Source organism: Biomphalaria glabrata, chromosome 16 (assembly GCF_947242115.1).
Source record: "Biomphalaria glabrata chromosome 16, xgBioGlab47.1, whole genome shotgun sequence".
In the NCBI taxonomy this organism is placed as follows: domain Eukaryota; kingdom Metazoa; phylum Mollusca; class Gastropoda; family Planorbidae; genus Biomphalaria; species Biomphalaria glabrata.
This window is the reverse complement of record NC_074726.1, coordinates 18,325,141-18,352,226: the sequence shown is the minus strand read 5'-3', so window position 1 is coordinate 18,352,226 and position 27,086 is coordinate 18,325,141. Positions and strand designations below refer to the sequence as shown.

At 37.1% G+C, this 27,086-nt stretch overlaps 1 protein-coding gene across 1 annotated transcript; it reads left to right on the top strand.

Annotated features, from left to right (window-relative positions):
* Positions 1 to 4,415: 4,415 nt before the first annotated feature.
* On the top strand, positions 4,416 to 26,996 carry LOC106069003 (uncharacterized). Its single transcript, XM_056014422.1, has 10 exons — positions 4,416 to 4,536; positions 8,415 to 8,536; positions 10,666 to 10,813; positions 13,841 to 13,924; positions 15,564 to 16,531; positions 16,681 to 16,814; positions 17,831 to 17,925; positions 18,140 to 18,249; positions 22,131 to 22,248; positions 25,695 to 26,996. Exons 2-10 carry the CDS (start codon positions 8,423 to 8,425, stop codon positions 25,940 to 25,942), a joined length of 2,019 nt encoding a protein of 672 aa, XP_055870397.1. The 5' UTR covers positions 4,416 to 4,536; positions 8,415 to 8,422; the 3' UTR covers positions 25,943 to 26,996.
* The last annotated feature ends 90 nt before the right edge of the window (positions 26,997 to 27,086 follow it).

Here is a 27,086-nt window from a genome sequence, read left to right as displayed (position 1 = left end):
GAGAAACTATAATATGATGCACTGGCCTTGTCGATTAGAGAAACTATCATCTGATGCACTAGCCTTGTCGATTAGAGAAACTATCATCTGATGCGCTGGCCTTGTCGATTAGAGAAACTATTATCTGATGCACTGCCTTGTCGATTAGAGAAACTATTATCTGATGCACTGGCCTTGTCGATTAGAGAAACTATCACATGATGCACTGGCCTTGTCGATTAGAGAAACTATCATCTGATGCACTGGCCTTTTCGATTAGAGAAACTATCACATGATGCACTGGCCTTTTAGATTAGAAAAACTATCATTTGATGCACTGCCTTGTCGATTAGAGAAACTATCACATGATGCACTGGGCTTGTCGATTAGAGAAACTATCATCTGATGCACTGCCTTGTCGATTAGAGAAACTATCACATGATGCACTGGGCTTGTCGATTAGAGAAACTATCATCTGATGCACTGCCTTGTCGATTAGAGAAACTATCACATGATGCACTGCCTTGTCGATTAGAGAAACTATCACATGATTCCCTGCCTTGTCGATTAGAGAAACTATCACATGATCCACTGGCCTTGTCGATTAGAGAAACTATTATCTGATGCAATGGCCTTGTCGATTAGAGAAACTATCACATGATGCACTGGCCTTGTCGATTAGAGAAACTATTATCTGATGCAATGGCCTTGTCGATTAGAGAAACTATCACATGATGCACTGGCTTTGTCGATTATAGAAATTATCATCTGATGCACTGCCTTGTCGACTAGAGAAACTATCACATGATGCACTGGCCTTGTCGATTAGAGAAACTATCACTTGATGCACTGCCTTGTCGATTATAGAAACTATCACATGATGCACTGCCTTGTCGATTAGCAAGTCGATTTCGTTATGATGTTTGCGTTCCGTGTGCTGCTTAGGTAGGCGAATCTGTTCACTGCAAACATTTCCTGTCCATTTATCTTGATACTTGGATCCGAGTAGACTTTACGTGGAGTTGGCAAGTATAAAACTTCAGTCTAGTAAAAGTTACATACGATGCTCTGCAGATCAGTTTCGGATTAGCCACTCTTGAACACGAGCCTTCATGCCATCATGAAATAGTCTAACCAAGGGTATGAATTTTTGTGGACATCTGTGCTTTGACATGATCTCCCAGAGTTCTTCTCTACTAACATTGTCAAAAGCTTTTGTTAAATCAATATATATATATAGAGAGAGAGACATACTACACAAAACTAATAGTGGCTTTTCCCTTTATGGAGGGCGTTAAAAGTAATTAAGCCCAAACTCAGGTCATTATTAATATTAAAGTGTGTCGAGTTGAGAAAGAGGAAGTTTTTATTAATGACGTGTCAAGAATTGAACAGTGTTATGGAACATTTCTTACAAGTGGTGCGAAGCTGACATTATTATGTACTGTGCTAGAGAAAGAATGTATTAAGTATGTATATAAGTTGAATATAATTTTAAACAATGATTAATAATAATAATAATAACGTCAATACTAAAGACAGCATGTAATATCCTTAATGAAATATGTCTTACAATGTCTTACATTACACCAAACAAAACGTTATAGCTATAGAAAACCAAACTATGGTCAACAATTTACAAGTGAGGTACAATGACCCGGAATAAATAAATTTATCCAAAGGGGAAAGATTTCTTACTTAGGGCCTTGAATTAGAAATTGGCCCTTAGGAAACATTTATATGAATTCGATAATCATTCAATAACGTCAGTTAGGCCAGGTTCACATTGAATCATATCTTCATAACTTCTAATTTTCTGAATACACAAGGATTATTACTAATGAAATAAAAATAACATTTCCACACAGGCTGTATTTTTAAAATTGTTATAATTGATATGCTTCACACAACTTTCTAAACTCTACTTTAAGGTGTTCATTTTCTGTTAGTCTTGGCTAAGTTTGTTTTGAAGCCCTAACCTGTATGTTAATAATATATGTTTGTTTTCCTAATCTGTATATGTAATAGTATAAAAAAAAATCAAAACATTTGCAAAGCTAATTAAAAATGGCTATTTGTTTCTTTATTTCACCTTATTATATATTGAAATCTAAATGAACTCTATTTTTGTATTGAACTGGGCGAGAGTGGAGCCCTAGTCTACTGTAATTCTCCATCTAGTGGGTAATGGATTTTGTTGGGCTTGAGTCAGATGGCACCAGCGTGTAACACAAGCTCCGAGCTCAGAGTGCTGCCTTATCCAGGATAGACGAGATTATCTTTGTATCAAGTCACCATAATTTATACAATTAGGGAAAACTTGAAAATTATCACCACTTTATTTTGAATCATAATATTTGAGTGTCATGTCAGGGCTACCTATCGCTCGTACAATGGGCTGACGGTAACAAAAGATTATCTCCACCGCAGGAGGCCGTCTCTTTTAAAGTATTGGAAATCAAATTCTATGCCCTGACAGAATATAAAATTAATGTTCATAAACATATGTAAAAAGACATTCAAAACAACAACAAAAAAATTATATACTCTATATTGCTTTTTGGCCGAAACCCTCCACACACACTTTTCTTTGGTTTAATAAAAACCTTGTTCAGACTGTACGGCAGTGAGTACTGGACTTTTTAACCAATCAAAAGCGAAAATTTAATTTATTTTACTTGAGCTGCCTCCGACGAAGTGGCGTCACTTGTTTGGCTGTCACCCGGTGATTCCCCCCCCCCCCCTAGCGTAAAAAAAAATTCCCCTTGGTCTATTTTTTTGTTGAACAATGTACATTGATAATTATCTAATTCGCTGATTGTTGCACAACTGTAAAAAGAGTGTCGTGTAAAAAGTGTTTCGCGTATGAGAAGGTATCAATAGTTGCTGCTTGTATCCAAATGTAAGGCTCTTAACATTACAAACAGTTTTAACTTGAACATGTTTATTATTTGAGACCTTAAAGAGCCTCTGACAGAAACTTTTCTACATTCGTTAGGAACGAGGAATGAAACAATGCAAACTTTCACAAAATACTTTCAAGAGCACACACTGTTTTTCCTTTACTGGATTTCATACTTACGAACGTAACAATACCTTTATCAAAGTCAATATCTTATACGATATCGTTTTCAAACAAAAGAATTGCCAGATATGATAGTTGTGTCTGTTCCATTGTTGATTTTAAATAGCTCTTAACTTCAATTTTGAAAAGCATCTTTCACAATACACCACAGATATGGGTAAAAAACAATAGAAGGCTTATTGAATGATTGAGCAATATAAGTCAGATGAAAAGGTTCTCTGTGAGATGAGCCATAGTCGTTCTACGACTGGACTGATAGAGGCCAATGGTGATAAGGAAGTCTAGCTCTAATTTCGTAACTAGACACATTTAAACAGTAAATACTTTTGTTTATGTAGAGCTACAATACAAAAAAGAATATTAATGTCAAGATCTTTTTACAATACCTCTATTCAAGTCAAAAGTTCATGGAGGAACCTGGTAAAGCCTGGCTGGGTGGGTGGAACCTGGACACGGATTTTAAAAACGGCTCTAACGATTTTCCTAGAATTTTAACAGTTGATGTATATTTCTGAGAAATGAAATTAAGAATTACTAGCTCGATGGCCACACTACGAAAACTCTAGTTATAATTTTTCAAAGTAAAAAAATGAAACAAATTTAAATTTTGCTAGAGAACTATGTCTAGATCTAGATCCAACATAGGTTTTGAAAAGGACTATCGCGTTCGAGAATAATCGAATGTAAGCCATTATTGATTGAAGAGTTTAATAAATTAATGCTCAGGAAAACTTTGCACATCGTCTTTTAAGTCTAAATCTAAATGCCTCTTATTGGACAATTCTAAAGTGTAGAAGATCTATACATTCATTGAACCAGGATTCTTTCTCTCGGGGAAGGGGCGGGGTAAAAAGGTTCTATTGTTTTTCAATTTAAAATTCATTCGTTATTAAGAGAAAAACAATCGCTCTATAAGTTGTGTAAAAGAAGTATTGTCCTTTAAAAAAAATAATTATTTGAATGTTTTTCTTGTTAGATTTTAACGTGACATACGGACGAATAGACAACACAAAACTAATTGCGGCTTCTCTCCTTAAAGAGGTCGCTGAATATCGTTTTCAAATTTAAAAAATACGTTCCTTGCGGTCCTGAGAAAATCCATGCCACTATATATTAACATTAAAACCTGTTCTCTCCTTTCCAATCATACGTATCTTAGATAGTCGTTTTCTTAATTGAAACTTAAGATGGAGATTAAGTCACTAAAAATAGCTGTAGGCTACACCATGCCCTTGTTTAATGTACTGTCATCGAGAGATAAACACATTAAACACACAACACACACACATGAACACACTAGCATAACAACATTGTGATTAGATAATCATAACACAAGTACTAATATTATCTCCGATTTTATTTAGACCACAGATCTTTTCAATGTGTACATTTGTTTGGTTTAAAACAGTTCATTTCAGAACTTACTTTGAAGGTGTTATTATCAGTTCATTTGAGTCGAACTGTGACTCACGGCAAGTATATTTATGTATTCTTTACATGTGTATTCTCTTTCATTTAATATTTTGACCTACCGGTATCAATGTCATATGATCCATAAATGTATTTCAAAATTGAATTGCACTGATTTTTTTTCAATTAGTGTGTAGACATACAAAATAAAAAATTATAAGCAAAGAAAAGAAAAACTAAAGCTAGAAAGCATCAAAATAAAAGCAAATTTATTCTTATCTACTTATCTTATAAATTACAGACGTTACTACAATAGAGAAGTCAAATACGTCCTATGCATTTCATGTGTTAATCTAGTCAAGCATGTTAATAAGTGACTTTAAGTCGTTGATTTTCCTGGCTGATTCAGGCAACCCATTTCGAGATCTAACAGCACTAGGAAAGAAGAAGCACTTATACGAATTAGTCCTAGCAAATGGAATAAGAAATGTGTCTATTTATTGTTTAGCCCTTGAAACTCCATATTATTACAAATAACGTTGTTATCTTATCTTATCTTATACAGTTTTTATAGTGAATGATCTTGTTGCTTTCATTTAAACTATGGATTTATTTAGACAATATTACATCTGGCTTTCACCAAGCATTTTAGCTTTATTTTTTAGTAATCGAAGAGCCCAGTGACGTCATTCTTTGACAAAACAAAATATAATAAGCAGACTTAAAGGAAATACAAAACTGAAAATAGATTCTATTGAAAGGAGGAACTAGACTTTGTCAATGTATAAGTTGGCCTGTAGTCTTAGTAACAAGACAATCAGTGGGCGGCTTATTTCTGTTTCGAAAATCTCTTATCATAGCAATAGCAGCTACTAAGGACCACAAAAGACAATTATCTCTAGAACTGTAAGGTTTTAAATGAGGACTCCTGGTTATTTTGTAACCAAATATTGTCCTTCATGGCTCCAAAAATTCTGCACAACAAAACGATAAAAACAAAAGAATCGTAAATGTTCTTTGAGCCGTAATGTAATTAATATCCACATTTTTTAAAATTGCTTTTCTATAGCGCATCTATCGTCTGCTGTGGTCCAGTCTCTTTTTCGACCAGTTGGGAAGGGGGTATCTGGGAGACGGTTCTCGTGCTTCCTTTAGGCGCTCAGCAAACACAAATCTGCCCGTTTCAGAATTCGAACTCAAGCCCCCTTGTTAGGTGGTCAAGCCGTAGCAAAGTAGTTTTGGCCTCTCAGTTCCACATCCCACATTTGTTTAGAGTTTTATTCAACACACACAGACACAGGTGTGAACTTAGAAACCTAAATACAAGAAATATACCGGACACGGTTTATACAAGACGTGCTCTGTTTCAGATCGAATAAAGAACTGAAGCTAACAACATTTGTTGCCTTTCTGTATGCGTTTGTTTGGGGCCAGGTGTTGGAGCGTAAATTTAATCATTTCCCCCCAAAAAAGAAATCGTCCACTAAACTCTCGATCAAACAATTCCAAACATTTCTGAGACATTCATTTATTTGGAAGTCATACAAAGAAGAATGACTAGCATTACCCATCAGCTAAACTCGTTGATTCAGGCCCAGGCTCCAGGCTATATACTGTTTGTTTTTTGCCATGGACCCCTCTCTTTTATTCCTACTTAACTTGGACCGGGCCATAAATTCGAGTATCACTTTCCTTATCCCCCCCCCCCTCAAACAAATATTTCTATTTACACTTTCTGACTTGTTCTGTTTTTAAGTTATTTCGAAATATTGGATAAGGTTCTAGGATAGTTTTTGTCGTTTTTTACTAATTACATCCTGCCAATCTTCATGCTCACATAATACGTTGGTCGTATCCCCGCCCTTACTGTTTTAAAACTTGCAATTAAACTATTCGCATTTTAGCAAAACCCTTTTTGGCCAGTGTATTCTAATACTTGATACGTTTAATAGGAAAGGCCCGCTTTCAAACGCCCTCCCAAACATAGTCACTTCTGGCCTGTCCAATCGATATCACTTTTCTTTTCCCCACTCTTTTCAGTTCTCCCCCGCCCCTCCCCCGTTACCCCTCCCAACCATATACTTTTTACCCGTGAATTCGATTTCCGGTATCACTTATTCCCTCTCCCCACCCCTCCTCTTTTTTCCAAGTTACGCCATAGGAAATAGTCCTCATACAATTTCTGAGTATTTATCAACTTTTCATCTCTTTGTCGAACTATTTCATTTTAAAAGCTCTTTGATGCTTTCCAGCATGAGCCTTTTTATTATTGCATCCTACGCATCGAAAACTCGCCTAATATTTTGGCCTAAATCCTTCTTCCCCATATATTTTGGCCTAAATCCTTCTTTCCCAAATATTTTGGTCTAAATCTACCTTCCTCGTATATTTGGCCTAAATCTACCTTCCCCATATATTTTGGCCTAAATCTTCCTTTCCCATTTTAACTCGTGGCTAACATAATTTCGGAAAAAAAAATGTAATGAGCGCATAAAAATTCTCCTTGGACAATCAATGGATTTTAATGGCAATGGTTTTGCTATTTCTTTAAACAAAAGTTGACATTTCATTTTGAAACGGACAACAGAAACTAGAACCGTCTTTCCTTGTGATCAAATATTTTCCTATCATTTAAAACGTTATCTTACACTAGAAATACTGAGTACTTTGGGCCTTTTTTGTGGAGATAAAGTTTAGTTATTTACATTCTAATTGATCTGCTAATTCAAAAACAGAGTGAAATAGAAAAGTTCCAGAATCACAATTTTATTGACTATTTCTTTGCCTCCTAACTAAATATAGACCTCTCATACAAAATTTACTTATATTGATGTCCAACACTAGGAAGCATTTAATGAAATACGATTCTTACTGTAACGAATCTAGGGCAAACACTCAACAAAGGATCAGGTTGAAGAGATGAGTGATGTTTATTTTCTTGACAACAGATGAGAAATGATTACACAAATCTTATAAATGTCTATGAGTCTCTCTTTAACTCACCAAATAATAGTTGTCCCTTATATGATGTTATACTCTGTTTATACGGGATAGGTGTCAGGCCAAACGAAACTGTGGAATGGTTATTAGGGCATCTCACACTGTCCACGCCAGCCTCAAACAGATCATTCCAAATTAAAACGTAACTACGTATGCCTCGCTCTGCAGTAATCAGCCCCGTCTCCGAGGTGTTGAAGGGAGTGGGGTCAAATTCTTTGTTTTAGACCGACAGTTGTTAAACACTACTCTAAATTCTAATATAGACCCTTTATGTTGTTATTTTCTAAACGTTATATACGTGTATGTATGTATATATGTATGTATGTGTGTGTATGTATGTATGTATGTATCTATATATACATATAATGTGTGTATGAGTGTATGTTTACTGAAGTTTAGGTTAGGGCTTGCTGTAGTGTAGAGAAACTTTGTTCGCAATGGGTTTGATTATCGAAGATCATCATCGTGTTTAGCAAGACATTTTTTGAAAGGACTCATTCTGTTTTGTCCTCGCAAAGGGTGGACCGTATGTACATTATTCTGACTTGGGAGAAAGTTCACTGTTCTGATGTAAATAAATTCCAAATCCCATAAAAGAAGAGGTATACAAAAATATTTTTAAAAAAATATTTTTAACTGATCTTTTACAGACGGCAGTAAGTAAGATCAAATGATTTCACTTAATTAATTTAATTTTTAAACATTTATAATAACGATACAACGAATACTACAACATCAATACTGAAATAGGGTTTTGTTACTAGGATAAATCATAAATAGGCATTTTGTTGTTTTTGCCCTTGAAAATAAAAAAAAATTAAAAGTTTGCCTTTGCACCCCCTTGCAGCAGTTCGCCCCCCTCCCCCTCAAAGGGGGGATACTCCAAACAGTTTAAGTAACGCTGAGCTAATATTAAGTTGTTTTCTTTGGTTTTCGAAAGCTGCCACCATGGAAGATAGAGGCAACAAAACCAAACGACTACCGGCTTTACCGCCATGTAAAATATGTGGGGAACCCGCTTCCGGGTTTCATTATGGACTCAACTCTTGTGGTGCATGCAAAGTAAGTCATGAATTATGCAATCTAAGACCTAAGGAACTAATTAGTTTAATGTAAGCAATAAAATAATGTATAATGTAAGTACTGAAACAAATAGTAAAATGTAAGTAAAAGACTAATTCATACAACTAGGCCTGGACTATAGAATGCTTAGGCACTGTTTGTAAACTGGCAGTGGATGTTACGTGCCAAGCGATACCCTACAGTTTCAGCTGCAGAAATACAAGTTGCATCACGTTTCCTTTGTGGCGATGTCTCATTAAGTCTGTAACTTGACCTCAGTGAAGCCAGTCTGTAACTTGACCTCAGTGAAGCCAGTCTGTAACTTGACCTCAGTGAAGCCAGTCTGTAACTTGACCTCAGTGAAGCCAGTCTGTAACTTGACCTCAGTGAAGCCAGTCTGTAACTTGACCTCAGTGAAGCCAGTCTGTAACTTGACCTCAGTGAAGCCCTCAGTGAAGCCAGTCTGTAACTTGACCTCAGTGAAGCCAGTCTGTAACTTGACCTCAGTGAAGCCAGTCTGTAACTTGACCTCAGTGAAGCCAGTCTGTGACCCAGTCTCTTTTGTCTTTATGGATAATGCGGAAGTCCTTCCTCATATAGCACCTGAAAAGTGAAGCCTTGTACACTCTGGATCACTTCTTATGTTGTTGTAATATCAATGTAATATCTCTTGAGAATAAATATATATAATGCCTACAAATAGTTCAGCATCGAAGCGGTAGGCCCTATATTTGCACAGTTTCAGATGCGATTTAAGTTATCAACTAAACAAAAAAAAAAAAATAATAATATGTAGATCTAATATTGTAATATTGGCCGTAGATCTATAATTTCTGTTGTAATATTGGCCGTAGATCTATGATTTGTGTTTTAATATTGGCCGTAGATCTAAAATTTCTGTTGTAATATTGGCCGTAGATCTATGATTTGTGTTTTAATATTGGCCGTAGATCTATAATTTCTGTTGTAATATTGGCCGTAGATCTATGATTTGTGTTTTAATATTGGCCGTAGATCTATAATTTCTGTTGTAATATTGGCCGTAGATCTATGATTTGTGTTTTAATATTGGCCGTAGATCTATAATTTCTGTTGTAATATTGGCCGTAGATCTATGATTTCTGTTTTAAAATTGGCCGTAGATCTATGATTTCTGTTGTAATATTGGCCGTAGATCTATAATTTCTGTTGTAATATTGGCCGTAGATCTATGATTTGTGTTTTAATATTGGCCGTAGATCTATGATTTCTGTTGTAATATTGGCCGTAGATCTATGATTTGTGTTTTAATATTGGCCGTAGATCTATGATTTCTGTTTTAATATTGGCCGTAGATCTATGATTTCTGTTGTAATATTGGCCGTAGATCTATGATTTCTGTTGTAATATTGGCCGTAGATCTATGATTTCTGTTGTAATATTGGCCGTAGATCTATGATTTCTGTTGTAATATTGGCCGTAGATCTATGATTTGTGTTTTAATATTGGCCGTAGATCTATAATTTCTGTTGTAATATTGGCCGTAGATCTATGATTTGTGTTTTAATATTGGCCGTAGATCTATGATTTCTGTTTTAATATTGGCCGTAGATCTATGATTTCTGTTGTAATATTGGCCGTAGATCTATGATTTCTGTTGTAATATTGGCCGTAGATCTATGATTTCTGTTGTAATATTGGCCGTAGATCTATGATTTCTGTTGTAATATTGGCCGTAGATCTATGATTTCTGTTGTAATATTGGCCGTAGATCTATGATTTCTGTTGTAATATTGGCCGTAGATCTATGATTTCTGTTGTAATATTGGCCGTAGATCTATGATTTCTGTTGTAATAATGGCTGGAATGTCAAGGGAAAAAAGATTGTTTGCTACTTCATCCCTCAACAGCTTATGGTAGGCCTATTGTCTATCACTGACATTTCGTTTCCCGATAAATCGTTAACGACTTTTCGTTCATCCGACAATTCGTTCAGACGACAAATCTTTCACCGACAAATTGTTCACAGACACTTTTGATGTTTCTCCTTATCCGTGCAATTGACTCTAAATACGGATGTTATAGAGAGATTTATAGAGCTAAACATTTGTTATTCAATCTTCTAGTGTACAATAACTTTTTTTGTTTAGGGTTTTTTCCTTCGAAGTCTACTGAGACCTGACCCTTACAAATGTTCAACGGATGGAAAATGTCAAGTCGGTCCAGAAATAAAGCGACGTAAAATGTGCCAGAAATGTCGTTTTGACAAATGTTTACGACTTGGTATGTCAAAAAATGGTAGGTTTACCAAAGTCTACGGTTTTTTACCTAATGTAAATCTAATGTTTTTTTTGTTGAAAGGAAATTAAGTTTTTCGTGTGTGTGTGTGCGTGTGTGTGTGTAGTTGTGTTTATTACCGGCAAAGTGCGAAATGCAGGCATTCTATAGAATGCCGGGCGTTTTCAGGCAAATTACGAACTGATTCTCCATTTCCTACTTTGCCTAGCCATTTCAATAATAATAAGGCTAGTCTTCCAGTCCCAAGATTAATAAGGAATGCAGTATCTCTGGTGGCTACGCAGCCCCCGCTGTGACCTACATATTCAGGCAAATTACGAACTGATTCTCCATTTCCTACTTTGCCTAGCCATTTCAATAATAATAAGGCTAGTCTTCCAGTCCCAAGATTAATAAGGAATGCAGTATCTCTGGTGGCTACGCAGCCCCCGCTGTGACCTACATATTCAGGCAAATTACGAACTGATTCTCCATTTCCTACTTTGCCTAGCCATTTCAATAATAATAAGGCTAGTCTTCCAGTCCCAAGATTAATAAGGAATGCAGTATCTCTGGTGGCTACGCAGCCCCCACTGTGACCTACATTTTTTTAGAAGGACATTTATATTTTAAAAAACTTAATGAGAAAACAAACACACAATGAACAACAAGATATCTTAAGACTAAGTTTCTGTACCCTACGGTTAACGAGGGTGTCATGTGGCCAGCACAACTACCAACCGCCTTTACTTTTCCCCAACTAATGTCAGGTAAACATTAGAGCTGGGTGGATTTAGAGGTACCCTAAGATCCTGAAATTAATAATCCCAGTCTTCTCCAGGATTCGAGCCTGAGACCCCCGGTTTGGAAGCCAAGCGCTTTACCACTCAGCCACCGCACCTCCCTGTTAAAATTTATCCGAGCTCAATCGTTATAGAACGCCTAACACTGACCTGTGACGTTGCAACCTGTAGGCAGTGTAGATCAATAGTTCGTCTCCACGTCATAGGTCTGACGTACACTCAGTCAATAATCCAGATAAATCACAATCACATTCTCAGTCACACTTTTAGGTTTCATTCTTTGACCATAGAGACATGTTTAGGTTTCATTCTTTGACCATAGAGACATGTTTAGGTTTCATTCTTTGACCATAGAGACATGTTTAGGTTTCATTCTTTGACCATAGAGACATGTTTAGGTTTCATTCTTTGACCATAGAGACATGTTTAGGTTTCATTCTTTGACCATAGGGACATGTTTAGGTTTCATTCTTTGACCATAGAGACATGTTTAGGTTTCATTCTTTGACCATAGAGACATGTTTAGGTTTCATTCTTTGACCATAGAGACATGTTTAGGTTTCATTCTTTGACCATAGAGACATGTTTAGGTTTCATTCTTTGACCATAGAGACATGTTTAGGATTCATTCTTTGACCATAGAGACATGTTTAGGTTTCATTCTTTGACCATAGAGACATGTTTAGGTTTCATTCTTTGACCATAGAGACATGTTTAGGTTTCATTCTTTGACCATAGAGACATGTTTAGGTTTCATTCTTTGACCATAGAGACATGTTTAGGTCTCATTCTTTGACCATAGAGACATGTTTAGGTTTCATTCTTTGACCATAGAGACATGTTTAGGTTTCATTCTTTGACCATAGAGACATGTTTAGGTTTCATTCTTTGACCATAGAGACATGTTTAGGTTTCATTCTTTGACCATAGAGACATGTTTAGGTTTCATTCTTTGACCATAGAGACATGTTTAGGTTTCATTATTTGACCATAGAGACATGTTTAGGTTTCATTATTTGACCATAGAGACATGTTTAGGTTTCATTCTTTGACCATAGAGACATGTTTAGGTTTCATTCTTTGACCATAGAGACATGTTTAGGTTTCATTCTTTGACCATAGAGACACGTTTAGGTTTCATTATTTGACCATAGAGACATGTTTAGGTTTCATTATTTGACCATAGAGACACGTTTAGGTTTCATTCTTTGACCATAGAGACATGTTTAGGTTTCATTATTTGACCATAGAGACATGTTTAGGTTTCATTCTTTGACCATAGAGACATGTTTAGGTTTCATTCTTTGACCATAGAGACATGTTTAGGTTTCATTCTTTGACCATAGAGACACGTTTAGGTTTCATTCTTTGACCATAGAGGCATGTTTAGGTTTCATTATTTGACCATAGAGACACGTTTAGGTTTCATTCTTTGACCATAGAGACATGTTTAGGTTTCATTATTTGACCATAGAGACATGTTTAGGTTTCATTCTTTGACCATAGAGACACGTTTAGGTTTCATTCTTTGACCATAGAGACATGTTTAGGTTTCATTCTTTGACCATAGAGACACGTTTAGGTTTCATTCTTTGACCGTAGAGACATGTTTAGGTTTCATTATTTGACCATAGAGACATGTTTAGGTTTCATTATTTGACCATAGAGTCATGTTTAGGTTTCATTCTTTGACCATAGAGACATGTTTAGGTTTCATTCTTTGACCATAGAGACACGTTTAGGTTTCATTCTTTGACCATAGAGACATGTTTAGGTTTCATTCTTTGACCATAGAGACATGTTTAGGTTTCATTTTTTGACCATAGAGACATGTTTAGGTTTCATTCTTTGACCATAGAGACATGTTTAGGTTTCATTCTTTGACCATAGAGACATGTTTAGGTTTCATTCTTTGACCATAGAGACATGTTTAGGTTTCATTCTTTGACCATAGAGACACGTTTAGGTTTCATTCTTTGACCATAGAGACACGTTTAGGTTTCATTCTTTGACCATAGAGACATGTTTAGGTTTCATTATTTGACCATAGAGACATGTTTAGGTTTCATTAGGTTTCATTCTTTGACCATAGAGACATGTTTAGGTTTCATTCTTTGACCATAGGGACACGTTTAGGTTTCATTATTTGACCAAAGAGACATGTTTAGGTTTCATTCTTTGACTACAGAGACACGTGTACGTTTAGGTTTCATTCATTGATCATAGAGACTCTTTCTTTGTACAGCTATAAAAATTGGCAGATATACTTATTCAAAGAGAACCCAAGATACATTGGAACTGAATCAGCTGAGAAATAACACAGCACAAGGTAGGCTACACTTTGTGACATTATCGAGAGTACATGTAGCCACAAACATAGTAGCAGTATGCTTTAGTTTGCTAAGTTTGTATGGAGAATCCTCCAAAGCTCTCTGTTGACACAATCCTTTCACCACAACAAGACATCGGCAAATCTTTGTTCCCCGTCCCCCATTCAGATGACAAAGTGGCCAGATGAATGTACCACAAGCTCAATCTTAACATTGTGACACCTTCAGGTCACACACTATTCACTGATTTACAAAACTTGTTGATTAGACCTTCTATTGCTGTTTACACAAATAGCGCTATATAAAAGCTATAACTCTTATTATTATGATTATATTCTTGATTACATGATTTGATTCCATGTTTTACTTATGATAACTGCAATAAAAACAAATACAAATGTGTGTCTAGACGAATCTATTTCTATTAAATAAGAACTGTGTGTGTGTGTGGGGGGGGGGGCAGGACATTCTAATTCAAGTCTCAATCTGTTTTACAAATCTTCTGTCAACTCATTCTGTCTGTCTGGTACAAAGCTTCTATCAACTCACTCTGTCTGTCTGGTACAAAGCTTCTATCAACTCACTCTGTCTGTCTGGTACAAAGCTTCTATCAACTCACTCTGTCTGTCTGGTACAAATCTTCTATCAACTCACACTGTCTGGTACAAAGCTTCTATCAACTCACTCTGTCTGTCTGGTACAAATTTTCTATCAACTTACTCTGTCTGTCTGGTAAAAAGCTTCTATCAACTCACTCTGTCTGTCTGGTACAAATTTTCTATCAACTCACTCTGTCTGTCTGGTACAAAGCTTCTATCAACTTACTCTGTCTGGTACAAATCATATATACATTGTTTCTCCCAATTCTCACTCTCCGATCAAGTTGAAACTGCAAATTATTCATTGTCGATGACAGCAAATGAATCAATCGAAAAATTTACTAATTATTTGTTCATTTAGTCTTAATTAATTTTTTTTTAAATAGAGACATTACTAGCTAAGGGGAGATTATTTAGAGAATTAGGTGGTTAGTGGTTAGTAAGATGACAGGAGGAGGCTTGAGCCCTCGAGTTTGAATTCAGGTCGTTCTGTTGTTTTTTGTATATCAATGCATTTAAAAAGCGATCACGGTAATATTTAAAAGATAGCCCTTTCTTTGTTCCTTCACCCCTTTCTTTGTTCCCTCACCCCTTTCCCAACTGGTCCAGACAAGTGATAGGATCATAGCTTAGTGAGAAAGCTAAAAGCATGGAATAGCGCTAACCAAAAACAACTTTCTCATGAAGCCGTATATTCTGCACAACAAATCTAATCGTTGTATCCCTCAACTATTCTTTTCTTTGTTATCTGAGAGAGAGATGAACTCCAATTGGTGACAAGGCAGGGAGACCTAGGTCTCCCGTAGTGCCCTGGTAAGGAACTGCTGTGTGGCGTAGTGCCTTTCTTTGTTATCAGAAACTCATTATTCTCTATCGGATTTCTGGACCGTATAATATTAGCTTTTAAGGCAGACATCAAATACCACTAACTATTGTTTCACTTTAGGCTATTGAACGAAAAGTTTGTTTTAAAAAAAGAGGTTTTATGTGCAGAGAATGTTTCAAACATTTTAAATAATCTCTAAACTATTTTGACTAGATGGTTCATCCCAAGAAAACCCTCAAGAACTGCCCGATTCTATTGAGGATGTAGTCCTCCAGCATACTTCTGATGTTTTCATGACATCTAAACCTTCACTTTGTGGTGAATGTCCTCGTGAAACTTCTAGAGCTTCAAACAGTACAACGTTAGAACGTGAAAACTTGGCTAAACAGGCTCTGTCTTCAGTAGACTCTTTACCACTAGATTTACTTTCTTTGAATCCCAACAAAGCATCTGATCAAACCAATTCAAGAAGAACTAACATAATGAGTTCAACAAGCAACAAACGGCTGATGAGTGAAACAGTTGAAAGCCTCTCCATCCCCTTGCAAGACATGTCTTCTGTCAATTGGACGTCATCTAACAGTACCTTAGCTCCAGCTGATCCTGATGAACGCGTTCCTGTCCAATCATGTCAACTGGTCAGTCAAAGCTCAATGCCTATATCGCTAAGGCATGCTCGTCCAGTACAGGCACACTTAGTGCAGCCAAACCACAAACACTATTGGATGCAACGGAGCCAAAAAGAACTAGAACAGCCCATTGAACTGCCTACGAGTTTATTGAAAGATCAGATCTTAAGAAAACTTCAACGTAACCTTCTACATCAAAATTGGTCATCGGATCACATCTGGGAAGTGCACCAAGACACCAGAGAGTTACTTCCCCTACAAAGGCAATCTCCTAAATTGATTCATGACCCCGTTCATTACAAAGCCAATGCCGAAGTGTTTAAATCAGATGTAGAAATGGAAGAAGCAAGGAACTATTCTGTTCACGAGCCTCAGATATCTGATGAGAAGAAAGCAAGTGGAGACATGGAGTGGACACCTTGGTCTAGTGACTTTACAGAGAGCGAGCTCAATGATTGGATCAATCTCCTAGTCAGTTATCACCGTATGCATATCTTTGATAATACATCCTTTGATACAGATCAGTTGAAGGCAAGGACAGATAGTGTCTATGTAAGTGCATCTAGTTGTAAGTGCATTTTTTTATATCTAGAAAATATTGAATGACCAAATAAAAGACTATTTGGATTTGAATTTTGTTTTATTGAAAATGACAAGAATTGAGTAAAAACGTATTCAATGATTTGCAACTTTACTTTCAGAACAGTCATAGGCTGCAAGAAACCACATTCGGTGAAATGAAAGCTCTAGATAGAGAATTATATTTTGAGATCTACAAGTCTACTGGGCTGGATGTGGATGGCCGTAGAACTATAATGTCCAGTTTTCTTTTAGGGTAATTTATATAATACAATTTTTCTCTGTTTGGCAATACCATGTAAGCCACAGCGCTGTGAAACATAAAAAGCCAAAGTACGTTTTGAATGTGGTGAAACATGCGGGTCATCTGAGCTCAGAAGGGGAGCGACATCTAAACCTTTGGTTTCTGTACTGAAAAGGCCCTCAAAATGATAGTTTTGAGAGGGAAATGCGGCACAACTAAAAGCATTGAGTCCTGGGTTCTGTGGGGACATACTAATTGTACTTATAATGCTTTTGTAATCGATTAAAGGCTTGAAATGTAGACCTACAGAGTTTAGTAAAAATTGACTCTGTAGATTTAAATCTATTGTATCATTGAGTAGGCCTATTCACTTCAATAGTTGCAATCAAAAAGGATACAATTTCGTCCTTTTATATGATCAATAGCATTAACAACGAGCAAGAATTTCACAAGACATAGATGATGATAGAGCTATAGACGCACAGTATGTTGATGATAATATTAACTTTAGAAGTAAAACAGTGTATATCTGTCATTAAATAAACTAGAGGGAAATTTTCACGTTCAATTTTAAACACAGTAGTCTTCGTTTTTGTTTGCTATTCTATTTTTAAGATGCGCTTTAGATTCTTTCAGCAATACCATGTATTGACGTACATTGACAAAAGACTACAAAGAGAAAGCGAAATAGAGAAATGAAAAAGAAAATAAAAAAAAAAAAGGACGATTGGAAGAGATGTTCAACTGAACAGAAGATCTCAACAATGTCAAGGTCAATAGTGAATGATCACTTTGGACAACAAAATAACAAAAAAATGTTTGTGCAAAAGAGCTTTGAAGTTTTTATAAATGCAAATTATTATCAAAAACTTTTTAAAAATGTATCAATTATCAACACTTTGTTTACACCTGATAGCTAAAAAGCAAGCTAATTAGAATTATTCGCCAGACTTGAGCCAGAGAGACATTCCCTTGAGTGTAATGTTGAAATATTTTAATCTTTTCTTTTTCTTTTCATTTTCTTTCAGAATCCACAATGAAATTGCCACCGTAATAAAATTTTTCAAACAAATTCCAGGATTTAAACATTTACCAACAAGTGATCAAATTAAATTAGTCAAAGGTAGGCCCCGCCCCCATTTACAATTTCTCTTGCATGTAGATTTATTCTTTTATTGTTTCAGAGATTACTTTTGTATTCATTTTAAACTTTCGTTGGGTTTCCAATGATGGTTGAAACATTTCTGTTTATTTGAGAAATAATTTTAAACTATTGATCTTTTTTTTTCATTTGAAATATCAAGACCAGTGAAACATTTCTTCTCTTCATTCCCAAGGATGTTCCCATGAATATCATATTCTTGGCCTTTATCGGGGCTGGGACAATACAACAAGATGTATGACCTTTGCAACGTTAGGAGAAACATTGACTGAGCAAGATTTAAGGGTAAGATATAGAATACAATGTAGATTCTAGGCCACCGACATGTTCTGAGTTTTGAACTCTCCCTTTCAGTTTATGCCAAGTGTTAATATCTATATATAAACAAAACGTAAAGTATTCCTTGTAGACCCAGCAATCTCTAGGGCAGTTAATGTCATCAGTTTCTTTGGCCAGCGGTTAATGAGCAGGAGGGCCAGCAAAATGACTAACCGCCTTTACATTCTCCCAACTTAACGTCAGGTATCCATTAGAGTTGGGTGGACTCAGAGGTGCCTAAAAAAACTCGAAATTTAAAATCCCAGTCTAGTCCGAGATTCAAACCCTGGACCCCAGCTTCGAAAGTTAAGCGCTTAACATTCGGCCATAGCGCTCCCTTTATAATCTAAACTAGTAAGAAATAAACTGATGTCAGAAATGGTATAATACTGCTTCCGATAGGCGCTTCTGCTACACTAATATTGTGGTAGTCCTAACATAATTGGTGCTGTGGTAGTCTACACATAACCGGTGCTGTGCTAGTATAAACATGACTGGTGTTGTGGTAGTCTACACATAACCGGTGCTGTGCTAGTATAAACATGACTGGTATTGTGGTAGTCTACACATAACCGGTGCTGTGCTAGTATAAACATGACTGGTATTGTGGTAGTCTGTCTACACACAACCGTTGTTGTGGTAGTCAAAGATAATTTGTATTGTGGTTGTATTTGAAGTATATGATATCTGCCATTAACAAATGAAGGCTTCCATCACCCAATGGTTAACTTTTATCTTGAATAAGTTGTCACTGGTGAATTATTTTACCCTGTTACAAATAATTTTATTACACCCTTATGTTCGTCACTATTTAAAAATCTCACAACCTACCATTTGACTTGCTTGGCTTATATGGACTGATTGCGAGTTTTCGTAATAATCGAACTCTTGTGTTTCTTGTCTGACCAACTCTTGTCTTTATCTGACCAACTCTTGTGTTTATCTGTCCAACTCTTGTGTTTGTTATCTGACCAACTCTTGTGTTTCTTGTCTGACCAACTGTTGTGTTTCTTGTCTGACCAACTCTTGTGTTTCTTGTCTGACCAACTCTTGTGTTTCTTGTCTGACCAACTGTGTTGTGTTTCTTGTCTGACCAACTCTTGTGTTTCTTGTCTGACCAACTGTTGTGTTTCTTGTCTGACCAACTCTTGTGTTTCTTGTCTGACCAACTGTTGTGTTTCTTGTCTGGCCAACTCTTATGTTTCTTGTCTGACCAACTCTTGTGTTTCTTGTCTGACCAACTCTTGTGTTTCTTGTCTGACCAACTCTTGTGTTTATCTGTTCAACTCTTGTGTTTGTTATCTGACCAACTCTTGTGTTTCTTGTCTGACCAACTGTTGTGTTTCTTGTCTGACCAACTCTTGTGTTTCTTGTCTGACCAACTGTGTTGTGTTTCTTGTCTGACCAACTCTTGTGTTTCTTGTCTGACCAACTGTTGTGTTTCTTGTCTGACCAACTCTTGTGTTTCTTGTCTGTGTGACAAGTCAAAAACTCGCTGTCAGAGTCACTCAAATTTATCACAGCATTAATTATTATTTTTCATTATTTATTTATTTTATTTTAATTATTTCCCCATCCTACCCCTAAATCATTCACCCGCCACACCTTTTCCTCTCCAGGCTAGACTTAGTTGACCACATTGGAGATAGCTAAGGCGCGTCCTTTCATTTATCTGCCCTTGATCGGGGAAAGGTAGACACACAATCTCTTTTGTCTTACCGCCGGATGTCTGAAGGACGATCGCGGTTGACACCACCTTGGTTTGAATGCAAGCTAATCCTTCTCCCCCCCCCCCTTCTCTCACGTCTCTCTTTGATCTAAGAGATTACCCTGGTCAACACACCGCCTGATATCCCATGTGCCACTCCCATCTCAAGTCTACTTCACCCACGTGTAAGATAATGCTAAGCCTTGGACATTTCCGGTGTCCGCCCACACTTTTCAGGCATATATATATAGTAAACCAACTCAAATCACCCTCTCTTTCGCATTCGAGCTGAGCTATCGAGTCTGGACTATATCATTTATTCTCCCTCCTAGAGGAATACCTGGTGCCTCCCTCAGGTGTCTGCCTATTTATGTGCTGAGTGCTATCCAGCACTGCACTGTCCTACTGAGACCTGCCTATTTATCAACCGGATTAATCACCTATTTGTTTGACATCAAGAATCACCTACTATCTTTGTGCTTAGTGCTATTCAGCACTGCACTAGCTCACTGACCTGTCCCTATCTATTTATCGGATCACTTACCTACCTATTTGCCTACTGGCCTATCTATGTGCTTAGTGCTAATCAGCGCTGCACTTGCCTAGTTGCCATCAAGAATCACCTATTGCCTAGTTATTGGATCAACGATCTATTTACCTGCAGTTGTGCTTAGTGCTATTCAGCGCTGCATTTGCCTACTGAGATCTACTCAGCTCTACTACTTGGCGCTATCGGCATTGCCCGCCTATTCGACAGCCCACCTGTCAAACTATTAGGCGCGACGTCCCTATAGAGTCAGATCTGTGCGAGACGTCATAGCTACGCCAACCCTCTGCAACTCACTGGACATATCCTGTTACTCACACTGCCCACGGCAGATCAGCTCTGCCCGCAGTAACCTTGTGCCCACGGTATCCGGCCACCCGCCATACTGTGCCCACTACAGATACTAGAACTTGGGACTGAGACTCCACAAGAACTATATCGCCGGCGTCCCTCTATCCGCTAGAGCGCCACCTCCAGCTGCAGAACCTCAAGCCAGGACACAGCCAGCTACGACATCAACAGGAAAAACCAGCTAAGTCAGAGGACAAAGTGACATACTCTCATTAGGTGCAAGAGTGATGATTAAACATAGAATATACTAGAGATAGATGCAAACCCTCCCCCTTTTTATTATTATATGTATATTTATGTAAATAAATATCCTTTATTTTAACTTTTGTATCTATCTTTCATTGCTTTGTCTCGTTGCGTGTCTGCTCCCGATTCATATGCTGATAAGTGGGGGTGTGATAGCTTTAAAAATAATCATCCCCTAGACATTAAACGAGCCAAACACACGTCACATTTCCCCACCTGTCACAGTCTGACCAACTGTTGTGTTTCTTGTCTGACCAACTCTTGTGTTTCTTGTCTGACCAACTCTTGTCTTTATCTGACCAACTCTTGTGTTTATCTGTCCAACTCTTGTGTTTGTTATCTGACCAACTCTTGTGTTTCTTGTCTGACCAACTGTTGTGTTTCTTGTCTGACCAACTCTTGTGTTTCTTGTCTGACCAACTCTTGTGTTTCTTGTCTGACCAACTCTTATGTTTCTTGTCTGACCAACTGTTGTGTTTCTTGTCTGACCAACTCTTATGTTTCTTGTCTGACCAACTGTTGTGTTTCTTGTTTGACCAACTCTTGTGTTTCTTGTCTGACCAACTGTTGTGTTTCTTGTCTGACCAACTGTTGTGTTTCTTGTCTGACCAACTCTTGTGTTTCTTGTCTGACCAACTGTTGTGTTTCTTGTCTGACCAACTCTTATGTTTCTTGTCTGACCAACTGTTGTGTTTCTTGTCTGACCAACTCTTATGTTTCTTGTCTGACCAACTCTTGTGTTCCTTGTCTGACCAACTGTTGTGTTTTTTGTCTGTCCAACTGTTGTGTTTCTTGTCTGACCAACTGTTGTGTTTCTTGTCTGACCAACTGTTGTGTTTCTTGTCTGACCAACTGTTGTGTTTCTTGTTTGTTCAACTCTATTTCTTGTCTGTCCAACTCTGTGTATTTGTTTGTTCAACTCTATTTCTTGTCTGTCCAACTCTGTGTATTTGTTTGTTCAACTCTATTTCTTGTCTGTCTAACTCTGTGTTTCAGAAAGTGTTTCCTGATGAAGCTCTGAGCGCTCACATTCAGATGGTTATGACTTTACAAAAGTTAAATCTAAGTTCTGAACAGATTGTGCTCCTCAAGGCAATAGTTGCCACAGCGCCAGGTAGGTCAAACTTCAGTTAGAGGTGCATGTACTATTTATAGTCAAAAATGCGTTTATTATCATTATAGTCATTTTTACTAAGCTTATATCAACTCACTTTGTCTGTCTGGTAAAAAGTGTATACACTTTATTTCTCACACACCCAATTTCGGATAAAACTGAAATTTTGCATAATTATTTCTTTTACCTGACAAAACAAGAATAAATTTAAAAAAAACAATTAGTTAATTAACTATTGATAATTACTTATTTTGTCTGGTATCTTGAACAATGGAAAGAAGTTGTAATTGACGGAAGTGGTGGTATAAGCTGAATTAGTTCTCATTATATGTCGTCGTCTGAGTCTTAGTGAACACAAACGTAAAACAAATAGAACGAAACTGATACAATAGATAACTAGACAATTGTCCATGTTCATAAGCCCACTAGCAGAGTGGTTAGTGTGTTGACTTGAGAAGTCTGAGATTGCTTGAGCTATGAGTTGAAATTCCACCCCCCTCCTTTTTTTTAAAAATATATTTGTATAAATGTTGTTGTTTTTTAGTCTAGATCTATTACAAATGTAACTGACCCAAATTAATTGAACTAGTAGTCTAAATATGAGTTTGTTTGTTTGTTTTTTTAAAGATTTTTTGTCATATTTTCTTGTTTATTACTCTGGTTGGCTTAACAATAAATTAGTAGAAGAGGTTTTTTTTTTTCATTTCAAAAACACAATAGTTTAGACATTGGAAACGTGTATGTGTTGATGGTGCACCATTGTTAATTTTAAAATCATGCAGCCATTTGCATAGTATCTCTGCATAAGTTTCGAAATCAGAGTTGGTAGTACTAATAGTATCTATTTCCATGTCTTTCTCTAAGGTGTAGGCTATATGATGTCCACATGTAATGTCCAGTCACCCAATTCAAGTCATTTCAACTTAATTTGATTTCCCGGTCTAGTGATATCAGCAATAATTTCATTCGATTTCAAACGATAAAATCATAAAAATGGCTAAAAGTGTAACTATTAAATCAAATCTATACATACTTGAATGATAATGTAATCAAGTTATTTTTAGATTAGCATAAGAATTTGAAATCCTAATGTCAAAGTCTTTTCAACAGCTTCACTGTTTTGAAGAGTTCATGAGTTAGTTGTACATCAATTGATAGCTGGGCTATTGATCATAAGCAAAGAAAATATCCCTAGACTCAGCGCTATAGAAGATAGGCTGTAGTCCCGAATAAAGCTGCGTACCTCCTCTCAGATTTTTGTTCTGCCGGAGAATGACTGCAGAACAAATAATTTGCTAACTTTTCTAGTAGACCATCAAGGAATGTTCCATGTGTTCAATGATGATACCAGGAGAATGGACACGTCCCTAACCCTTCACTGAGGTATTTACAGGAGAATGGACACGTCCCTAACCCTTCACTGAGGTATTTACAGGAGAATGGACGTCCCTAACCCTTCACTGAGGTATTTACAGGAGAATGGACACGTCCCTAACCCTTCACTGAAGTATTTACAGGAGATTGGACACGTCCCTAACCCTTCACTGAGGTATTTACAGGAGAATGGACACGTCCCTAACCCTTCACTGAGGTATTTACAGGAGAATGGACGTCCCTAACCCTTCACTGAGGTATTTACAGGAGAATGGACACGTCCCTAACCCTTCACTGAGGTATTTACAGGAGATTGGACACGTCCCTAACCCTTCACTGAGGTATTTACAGGAGAATGGACACGTCCCTAACCCTTCACTGAGGTATTTACAGGAGATTGGACACGTCCCTAACCCTTCACTGAGGTATTTACAGGAGAATGGACACGTCCCTAACCCTTCACTGAGGTAGGCCTATTTACAGGAGAATGGACGTCCCTAACCCTTCACTGAAGTATTTACAGGAGAATGGACACGTCCCTAACCCTTCACTGAGGTATTTACAGCAGAATGGACGTCCCTAACCCTTCACTGAGGTATTTACAGGAGAATGGGCATCTCTAACCCTTCACTGAGGTATTTACAGGAGAATGGACACGTCCCTAACCCTTCACTGAGGTATTTACAGGAGAATGGACACGTCCCTAACCATTCACTGAGGTATTTACAGGAGAATGGACACGTCCCTAATCATTCACTGAGGTATTTTCCCCCCTGCAACATTGTAAAAGACGCCGAGTTACTTGTTTTCTATGTATCTTAAGAATGCTCAAGCAGAGTTATCCTCCTCTACCGCGCAGTTTGCGACAACAACATAGCCTACATTCTCGAAGTAGGATACTGATAGTAATTAGGCATTTGCAATACACAATTTGTTTCATTTCTCCGCTTAATTATGTCCGCCATCAACATTCTCTTTCGATTCATTATTGAGTGAAAAAAAAGGGGGTGGGGGTGGGGGAAACACTAAACAGAACCTCATCCCAATTTTTTTTTATCTTGCAGACCTGCTCCGCGCGCTGCATTTAATGGTGTTTGGGGGTGGGGGAGGAGTAAAATTTAACTACAGGTCATATTATGTCATATATCAATAAGCAGCTTAGGTATTCCTATTTTTTTTTTTTTTACGTTGAGATTAAATCGGTTGGGAAGACAGTGTCATTACATAGTAAACCGTTTCTGGGGATTTAGTGACTTTTAAAGGATTCAAATAAGTTTTATTAAGCTGTTTGGTATTTTTATATGGCTTTTTTTTTCCTAACTATTGTTATGACCCTATTGGCGGCGCAAAGGGGTTAACTATAGGCTCAGCTGACACACACGTGAATCACTCAGGTCAGCGGGGCCATGGACAAGGGACAGTACTACGATTACACGATTACACGCAAATATGACCAATGTTATGGTAATGTGATCGAAAGCCTGCGTGTACGAGTGACACAATGTGTAGGAAAGCGGAGTTGAAGACCGGAGAGCGTCGAGACCGGGACTGTTAGTCTGCCATGAAGTCGGTCCTGGTGGAGTCCTGAAGTGAATGTACGAGTCCAGGAAGAGATAGAGACAGTAGAGTTTTGTACGGTGATGTACAGAGTGACATTTTAGTTGTTGATGTGTTGCCAATTGTGTCGTATTGGCTGTCTTCTACTTATTCACTCATTATTAAAGTACCAGATTATTGTGGAGCTCTTGTTGTCAGGTTCTTGATGTGTTGATGTATTGTGTTGTGTTTAGCAGTGTTTACAGAAGGCCTGAGTAGGAGAGAGAAACGTAACACTATATTAAAAGACATTAGATTGCTTGTATATATAAAAATGTACAATAGTACATATCTCATGTCTTCACTTGAAATCCAAACTGATTTATAGTATGATGTATAGTATTTATACTCTGAAATATTTGCAATTGTGACATGTGTAGGCCTATTATGGCAGATTACGCTAACAAATGCTTTAGTAGGCATGTCATTAGACTAAGGAAACAAATGTCTAACAGAAAACTGCGTTCTATTAACAGACCGTGATATTCTGGAGGCTGTGGAAGCAGTAACTCACATTCATTGGAAGCTAGTCAACTGCTTGTTATACTTACTGTGTAAGCAAGACCTGTGCCCTGTGATCAAGTTTGGTCAAATCATGTCCGTCCTTACAGAGATGAGAAGTTACAGTCTCCACATTCGTGCTTCCTACTCCAACATTCGCTCAGATGTCGAGGAACTCACGGGCAAAGTCAGCCTGCCATTTATATATGAGCTGTTCTTTTAGGGGTAGTTGTTGACATCTAGTAGCCACACTAATGCAGAAAGGTAAAGACAATATCTAGTAGCCACACTAATGCAGAAAGGTAAAGACAATATCTAGTAGCCACACTAATGCAGAAAGGTAAAGACAATAGTAGCCACACTAATGCAGAAAGGTAAAGACAATATCTAGTAGCTACACTAATGCAGAAAGGTAAAGACAATATCTAGTAGTCACACTAATGCAGAAAGGTAAAGACAATAGTAGCCACACTAATGCAGAAAGGTAAAGACAATAGTAGCCACACTAATGCAGAAAGGTAAAGACAATATCTAGTAGCCACACTAATGCAGAAAGGTAAAGACAATATCTAGTAGCCACTCTAATGCAGAAAGGTAAAGACAATATCTAGTAGCCACACTAATGCAGAAAGGTTAAGACAATATCTAGTAGTCACACTAATGCAGAAAGGTAAAGACAATATCTAGTAGCCACACTAATGCAGAAAGGTAAAGACAATATCTAGTAGCCACACTAATGCAGAAAGGTAAAGACAATATCTAGTAGCCAATCTAACGCAGAAAGGTAAAGACAATATCTAGTAGCCACTCTAACGCAGAAAGGTAAAGACAATATCTAGTAGCCACTCTAATGCAGAAAGGTAAAGACAATATCTAGTAGCCACACTAACGCAGTAAGGTAGAGACAATATCTAGTAGCCACACTAATGCAGAAAGGTAAAGACAATATCTAGTAGTCCTACTCGCAGCAGGCATGCATCTAATGAGAAGTTGTTGGATGTACACGGACATCAAGTGAAGCAATTTGAAGAAGATTTGCCTAAAACTTTTAGTCTTTAGTCTATGCTGGCAGTACATATTTGACCAAGTATTAAAAGTATTTCATTGTCATAGCAGATCATGATATAATTATCCACTAATGACTCTGTGGGTATGGTGGGATTTTATTTACTAAGTACTTTATAAACAACAATCAAATCTTGTAAATTGGTGTGTGACATTTTGAATAAAAATAAATGCAGTAGAAGTCATTGCTATGACCTTGCTGGCAATAGTTAGGTAACCTATTTGTTTATGTATTTGTAATTTAAATTGATATAATCATTGCATACAAATTCAACGACAGATTATTTCCTTCAATAAAGTAT